The sequence below is a fragment of the Liolophura sinensis genome, chromosome 1 (genome assembly GCF_032854445.1).
Source record: "Liolophura sinensis isolate JHLJ2023 chromosome 1, CUHK_Ljap_v2, whole genome shotgun sequence".
Lineage (NCBI taxonomy): Eukaryota > Metazoa > Mollusca > Polyplacophora > Chitonida > Chitonidae > Liolophura > Liolophura sinensis.
In genome coordinates, this window is record NC_088295.1 from 27895801 (window position 1) to 27904270 (window position 8470).

At 39.5% G+C, this 8470-nt stretch overlaps 1 protein-coding gene across 1 annotated transcript; it reads right to left on the reverse strand.

The window, feature by feature from the left end:
* Positions 1 to 1248: 1248 nt before the first annotated feature.
* On the reverse strand, positions 1249 to 8305 carry LOC135480505 (importin subunit alpha-5-like). Its single transcript, XM_064760353.1, has 12 exons — positions 8247 to 8305; positions 7739 to 7912; positions 6756 to 6890; positions 6212 to 6393; positions 5610 to 5782; positions 5280 to 5362; positions 4602 to 4812; positions 3673 to 3782; positions 3286 to 3462; positions 2933 to 3115; positions 2510 to 2659; positions 1249 to 1856 (listed from the first exon to the last, which is right to left on the reverse strand). The coding sequence occupies exons 2-12, from the start codon at positions 7802 to 7804 to the stop codon at positions 1755 to 1757; spliced, it is 1572 nt and encodes a 523-aa protein (XP_064616423.1). The 5' UTR covers positions 7805 to 7912; positions 8247 to 8305; the 3' UTR covers positions 1249 to 1754.
* Between the last annotated feature and the right edge of the window lie 165 nt (positions 8306 to 8470).

Below are 8470 nucleotides of genomic sequence, written 5' to 3' on the forward strand. Positions count from 1 at the left end.
TGGCACGTTTCACAAAGCCCACGTAGTTCAACGTGCAGGTAACTATTTATTTATTTGATTGGTGTTTAACGCCGTACTCAAGAAGAATATTTCACTTATACGACGGCGGCCAGCATTGTGGTGGGAGGAAACCGGGCAAAGCCCGGGGGAAACCCACGACCATCCGCAGGTTGCTGCAAGACCTTCCCACTTACGGCCGGAGAGGAAGCCAGCATTAGCTGGAACTCACAGCGACCGCATTGGTGAGAGGCTTCTGGGTCAATACCCTGCGCTAGCGCGCTAACCGTCTGAGCCACGGAGGCCCCCTGCAGGTAACTATCATGGCGACGTAATACCTACAGCACTCCAAGTTACGCACATGTAACGCTGCGTACGCTTTGTAAAGCAGATCGTTTCCTTTCAATCAGTATAATTATGTATAAGAACATTAAGGTGAAATTTCAGAATCTTACCAGAATTTGGTGCGAAGAACTTTCTTGCCACGAAAAGTCTCGCATTTTTGTAATGTTTGGTCCATTATTGGGCGCTTTTTCATTTGGGTCAATAGTTTTTCCGGCAAAAAAGGTCAAGATCGTCGAAAGGCGTCGGATGGTTCACCAAAACCATGGTTTACCCAGGTTGAAAATATGGTATTATATCTCAGATTTCACCCCATTCTTAACCTTTTGGATTGGATCTTCAAAAACAATAGTAGAGTCAATGTCACTGCTCGTTACCAAAACAAACCTTTTGCGTCAAGCCATGAATCAGTCCACCAATTTTTACATTTTTTTAATCAAACAAAACCGAATGGATTTCTGAATCCCTATTGGCTCTTGGTGGGTCAAAGTTTAAATATTGCAAAAATTTTGTATTTAATCACGATTAATATCGTGTCAAAATATAGTGCAGTAGCCCTTTCGTGCTGTTTAATTTGAAGTGGGGTAGATATATTCACTCAGTTGTCAATGCTGTACATCGTAATGACGAAACTTAAAAACTACGTACTGAAAAATAAAACGATAACATACCCCCAGCGGTAACCTTCAAACAACGGATTCGACGGTATAGATTATATGCACCTTTTTTCATATATCCATTATCACTTTTGCCAACTATTCTTTAGGCAAGGAAATTCTATGGCTGTAACGAAGTTAAACTTCTGCAACAGCCGGATTGATTTTGGACACCAGAGAGGGGACAGCATTTTACATCAACAACAGAAAAACTCTGGACACATGCTATGTTTGAAAATTTATTTTTCTTCAGTGTATGTGTTATAAGTTAATACAAAACTTAGACCAGATTTAACACCATTTTGTGCTCGGAATAGAAATTTCATGCTAAAAAAAATGATTTGCACCCTATATACAGGTCTTTGGGGAGCTTTGGTACATGTGTAAATAATCGGTTTAATTTTTGAAGTATGTTTGCATGATTGAATTTATAAATGTATGTGTATGGAAAAAAACGTGTAAACCATGAAATGTAGTGGATATACGAAACACGAATGCATAATTGTAATAGCACTTGAAATGGAACTGGTATGACAGCATATTGCACCATGGTGTAAGAATAGGTTATTTAAGGGCTCCTTGAAAGTTCATAGAGCAGCTGTAATAATATGGGGTGCTGATCCATGAATACAGGAAACAAAACCACAATCCATTGGAATGGTTGAGCCAGGATTGAGGAGTCAGGCTGCCTTTGTTGTCAGGATAGCACTAGGGTAACGGGACTGGGCCAACCTTGAGCATTCACAGGTAAGTCATTCCTCAGAAGGAGAAGCCCTGGGCTGGGATAGGATTAGCTGCAGCTTTGAACTCGTACTGTCCTGTAGCCGTAGTTTTGGGAGCCAGAGCTGTATCTTCCGTTTCCTGAATAGCAAAACATTTTTATCAGAAATATAACACATTCACGACAAGATTAGTGAAATACCAACAGTGCATATCCATATAACAACTACATGCTAGAAATGTAACCTGACAAATCAATTGCAAGTTCCAAGCATTCATTTACTCGACATCATAATCAAGAATTATTTACTTATACGACAGCAGTCAGGTTTATGAATTGAGAAAACCGAAGAGAATGCTCTGCAGAGGAAAACCACACATGTGGGTCAAGCTGGTTCGATAGAATTGAGATTAAGTATTAAGATATCACAGGCTGATTGTACAAAAAGGTGTTACAATTTTATTTCTTTGATTGGCGCTTTACACTGTACTCAAAGAGTATTTTGTTTATGGTGGGAGGAAACCTATGACCTTCCGCAGGCTGCTGACAGGCCTTCCTATGTATGACTGGAGAGGGAACCAGCATGAGCTGGACTTGAACTCACAGCCACCCCATTGTTGAGAGGTTTCTGGGTAATAGCTCCACGCTGGCGCGCTAACCCCCTCAGCCACCAAAATCTGTTACAAGACAGAATATTTCCTCAAGATCATTTCCATCAGTTTAACAGCAGAAGCACATTCTTTTCATGCTAGAAGCCACGTTTTGACTGAATGTGCATGTTCTGTTAACTTACCTCTTCAGAGAAATACTTGTCAATGATTTCCAGCGCTGATGCATAGACATCAGGGTTTTCATGTCTCTGGAGCATATCCAGTTTTCCAAGTCCTCCAGCTTCCTCTATTAATTCGCACACATCTTCGTGTTTGCCTACACGCTCGGCGGTCTGAAAATGAAATATTTCGCAATATGTATTCGATTGTATTTGAAGCCTTAATTACAAAATAACTGATGAATGGTGGGTAGATATGTACTCGGTAACTGGATTTCAACCTGCAACCATATCGATGGCCAGGGCTCAATCGAACCTCTGAAACAATGAGCTTGTGTATATTTAAGCCCTAAAGCCATTTTAAGGTTGCACCATGTATCTTATTTACTTTGAATGGTATGACATTATAAACCCATTAATACTCAAATCCATAAACTACAAAATTACCATGAGAATATTGTGAATAGCATCCAGGATAACCAAGATGACTTTAGCCTCCTTCACACACAGGAGATCACACAGGGGAGGTAATACTTGGATCGAGACCAGGTAACTGATCTGCTCAATGCTACCACCAGAAGTCAAGTTTGTCACAGCCCAAACAGCTTCCTTCTGACTCTTGTAATCTCCCTGAAGGAAGAAACAAAGAAAAATGTTCAGAAGGAGATCTATAAAGCTTTAATAAATTATTTACCACACATAGTATATGAACCCAATGGTTAATAATAGCAGGTTTTACTCAAATTATGTATTCACAGAAACTATCAATATCCAGTCTGTCCCTCCCACCAATGTTATACCTTTCTGATGACATCAACAACCAAGGGAAGGATTCCAGAATTGATGACCATCTGAATTTGATCCTGGTTACCAGCTGTTATGTTTGAGATTGTCCAACAGGCCTCTTTCTGGATGTTGATCTTTGGGTGTCGCAACAAATTGTGGAATGCTGGAAGGACATCAGCATCTAAGACAGTCTGCCGCCAGAAGGAAAAAAAAAAAACATTACACGAATAGGCCAATGCTTTCTTTGCAACAAATTTACAAGTACAGGAAGAAAATGATTTTATACCATCAGAGACTTTAAGGATGAAATTGCAACGGATTTTAAGATGTTTATACAAAATTTTTGGCTTTGATTCATGCAAAACTCCGCAATTTGGATTATGCCCATAGAGTGGTCTTACCTGTGTTTGCAAATCGTTTCCAGTAACAATGTTCCCAACAGCTCTCAAGGCTGGTGTCAAAATAGAAGTTTCCTTTCCTTTAAGCAGTTCAACAAGGCGTGGAATGATTCCTGGAAAACAAAACATACTTTTTAGACTCATTCTCGGCCAACTTAAGTTTGACATGCCAGTGTTTTAAGGTATTAAAGGAGAAGAAAATTTAAATATCAAATACCACTGAAAAAAGTATACATTTTCTCGCAGGTGCATGCCATAAAAAAATTCTAATATGTACCCCAAGTTGACAAATTATAAAGTCAGCACCAAAATCTGCTGTGGGCAATTCCATTTTGCTTAAGAACTAGTCCTGAAGCCTTCTGTGTTGGGAGAATTGCCATCGGAAACCGCCGAAGTGCAGTTCACACATTTCCGGTAGAACTCTTCTTCCCAAAAGGTAGCAAACAGTACAGTTTGTTTTCCGCCTGACGATCGGGAAACCTGAATGTTGGACATAGGTTCTGAGTTTACACGAACTAGCCGGCAGCTGACTCATTGGCAGAGAGGCAACACACCCCCAGCATAAATTACAGGGTGTTAAAGATGGATTTCATGGACTCGGCGATATATGCCAGCTTTGCCATTTTCAGGCTTTACGTGTATGGCGAGGAAAAATGGCAAAATTATACAGCAGGCACCACCAGATAGAAAAATGTACTCTTTTCAGCCCATAATGTCATGTTTTTAGGTTTTCTTCTCTTTTCACACTTCTGAATTCAACACAAGGGAGAGAAGTCAGTATGGATACTTGCTCAATGTAATGATCTTTCGAAGGGTAACGAACTTTAGCAGACATCTTAAATTCATGTAACTTATTAATGCCACGTAGCATTAGGTCTAAAATCTGACAAGCTACACTCAAGTCAATTGATTGCTCCTAATGAAAAACATACCAATATCTACAACTTCTTGAATTTTCTCGTTGGTTCCATCTGTGACGTAGGAGAGAGCCCAGCAGGTGTCTGTCAGGACTTCTTTGTCTGTGTGGTGCAACAAACGAGCAAAGGTTGGCAAACACTGCTTCACAACCTTGAAGTTAGGGGGAGGATTTTTATTTCTGCACAAGTTTGACAAAGTCCAAGTTATGTTCCTCAGAAATCCAGCCTGAAACAGAAAAGTGATGACAAAGAGTTATAATTTCATGGAGAAAACTTGCATAGTGTGTTTACATATTCAAGCAATCCTCTGATAACCACCTGCGCTGACACCACTCCCGTAAGGCAGGCAAGCCACCATGTGGACAGAATTGAGTATTTATTTGATTTATTTGATTGGTGTTTTACGCCGTACTCAAGAATATTTCACTTATACGACGGCGGCCAGCATTATGGTGGGTGGAAACCGGGCAAAGCCCGGGGGAAACCCACGACCATCCGCAGGTTGCTGCCAAACCTTCCCAATTAAGGCCGGAGAGGAAGCCAGCATGAGCTGGACTTGAACTCACAGCGACCGCATTGGCGAGAGGCTCCTGGGTCATTACGGACAGAATTGCATACTGTAAAGTTTTAATATTTTATGCAAAATATCAGCGAGAATCCAACCAAAATCCACCTTTCAGAGACAAAACTTACTGAGGTGTCATTCTTGATGAGTTGAAGGAGGGGACCTACAATTCCACAGTCAGTCACTATGTTTCTCAGTTCTGGACCATCACCTTAGAAAAACAAAATTGATATATATCAAAGGTAAAACATGCATAAATGATTGAATGCATGTGATAGGTTAGACCTAACTGATATTACTTACCATGTCCAATGTACAGGCCCTCACAAATTTCATAATATAATGCTACACTACATTTCTCAAGTTTAATCTTGTATTTCTGATCATAAAAGAAAATAAAAAGGATGAAACAAGAGGTTTCGTACAGTGTGGAAAGGTCGGTCTATCTCGTTATTTACCTGCGATGTTGCCCAGGGCCCAGACAGCCTGCTCACACACACTCTCATTGTTAGACTCTAGCAGCTTGATGAATGGTTTTACAGCTCCAGCATTCACCACCACTTTGGTCTGGTCACTCGTTCCAGAAGCTATGTTTGTCAATGCCCAGGCAGCTTCAAACTGTAGACTAGGCCTGAAGAAAACGTACCACATTGAATATATGTTATAACAATATGACAATGTGTATGCAGCACACTCTTCTAATGCATGTTGGCTCTAAATGACAAAGTATTCTTTTCTGTGATCTTTAAGTTTCCAGTGATTTTGTTTAAGTCTAACATGATCTGTAACTCATCATGGTGAAATCTGTAACTCATCATGGTGAAATCATGTACCAAATAATAAATTTATAACGATTTGCCATTAGGAAAAATCCAAAAAATAGTCAAAATGGCCCAGATCTCTAATTTGATCTGTAACTTGTACTAGTGAAGCTAGGTCCAAATTGTCAATTCAGTATGATAAAGAAAACAGCTTGCAAACATCTGTTGTGAACCTGTAGTTTCTCGTCCCTCCCTTCCACTGAGCGTACTGGTAGGTGGACTGAATAACTCCTGCTTACCGGTCATTAAAAGTGAGAAATTCCACCAAACGAGGGACAAGTCCAGCCTGTATCACATCACTAATTGGGGGGTTTCTCTCTTTGGACAACACCTTTCTCACAGCAGTCGTAGCAGCCAATTCTCTTTCTGGGTCACGGCTCGCCAAGCCCTCTATGATTTGCTCAATGCTTAGTGCTGGTTGCTATAAAAATAACAGGGAACCTTGTTAGTCTGACAGCCAGCATGGTGAAATTTTATCAATAGACATGGGGAATTCTGGACCAGCCAGCTGTGGATACAAGAACGACTTGTCAGAGATGAGATGACTGTTTACTGTAAAACTGTTTTACATTTGTTGCTCTAATTTATATTTGGGATGGAGCAAAAGTCTTCCCTAAGTTTTAAGTGAACAGAATGCCAATTCCAAAATTCTGGAAAAATACAGTTTTTTCTTTGCATATACATGCATCTATCTTGACTGTGTGCATGCCTTAAAATTTTCCAATATTCACAATCGTTGTTGGTTGCCAATGTTGATATACGCATGAAAATACACATAGATACCCTGTTGGAGTTCTGTTCCTTCAGTGGGCTTACTGGGTCTTCATCAACTGTAACATTACGGCGTTTTAGGAGCTGATCATCCTTTTTAGTTTTACGCAGTTCAACAGACACTTCATTTCTTCTCCGCCGCATTTCCTGAAATTTCAAAGGAAAATAATTATATGTAATGAAACCAGTTTGAATGAAATTCATGCTCATATGTCCCCAATGTGATGAATTTAACATATAGGTCACCCATGGATGTTAAGTTTCTAAGGCCAAACTAATAACTGCAAGTATGGAAGGACCAGAATACAGAGTCTGATTCATAGTGGTATCAAACTTGCAACTGTAACACAGAAACCACCAAACTACCTACAAGTGTGGAGTTCATAAGTAACCAATAGAGCTAGGTGTGAGATTGGCTTTTCATGCACTATCATGCAAGATCTGTAACACTGGAGAAATGCCAATAGTACACCTTAATGAACCAACAGTGGTGAAACAGGTGGAGATAATTCAGTCAATATTGCTTCAGAGACAAGATCTTAAGCTCTTGATTCTGGTTAAGACCAAAATAAACTAAATTTTTCTTGACAGCTTGATATACAAATATAGAGGGATTAGTGGAGTTTATGCTGCTGTTTAGTCCTGTCGTAGAGGATTAGACCATTCACTGAAGAATCTGTTTTTCAATCATTTACGTGGGTAATCAATAAGTTCACTGGGCAGCTACTCAACATTATTACTCTCTACGGTGTACTACTTTTTTCATTCTCTACGGTGTACTACTTTTTTTTCATATGGTGGATCTCCAAACAGCAGGCCTAGCCTGATCACAATCAATAGTGTCTTTTCCATCCTATTTATATCTCTGATGTCATTCTGCACATCAGTATATGTCAGGTCATGAAAATTTATTTTCATGTAAGTTATTCATCTGTCAGTTTCACATTACCATACTGAATTACACCATATGCAATGATGCATCACCGATAACTTACATCCATGTCACGGCCTTTGTTTTTGTAGGTCTTCAAGCGCATGTTTTCTTGAGCTGGAGCAGGCATGATTGACTTCACTTTTGTTTATGATACCCAGACTAACTATGGTTATAAAATCTGTCAGCTCTCTGAAGACTAGCTCTTACTTCTGGTCGCCCAACAATCTAGTAAGCTCTGAAAAAAGCACAGAAATGAGAAAAACAGATTATGTATTATCATAACTTCAGATTACCAATTCAACCATTAAAAGTAATGTAATACACTAGTAGCCAAATCAATATTTAGGTCTAAACCATTATAAATGATTATCCAAAAAATGAACCAAATTTCCTACAGGATATTTTTAGTCAAAATGTATTTTACTTACATTTTGAGATTGAACAAATGCATGGCAGAAATTCGTGAAGAGAAAATCTTATCAGCGGTAATTCGTAAGCTAACCTTTATCTCTGGGTTGAACACTGTTAAATCGCAATAAAGCGTTGTATAAAAAAAATATCTACATTACCTTGTTGATAATCGAGGAGTTTCCTCACCGCACGTGCGGTACGCTCAATGTCTTCCTTGGCTTTGAATATGCCGGGTGAAGTTTATGTGTGCCATTTGATTGGCTCCCGCGAACGATCAACATGCATGTAATTGGTCATTGCTATGGAAACGTAGAAAATGATATCCTCATCGTCCTTATGAAATTATTATAAGACATGGGAACCTAAACTCGGTGATGAACAT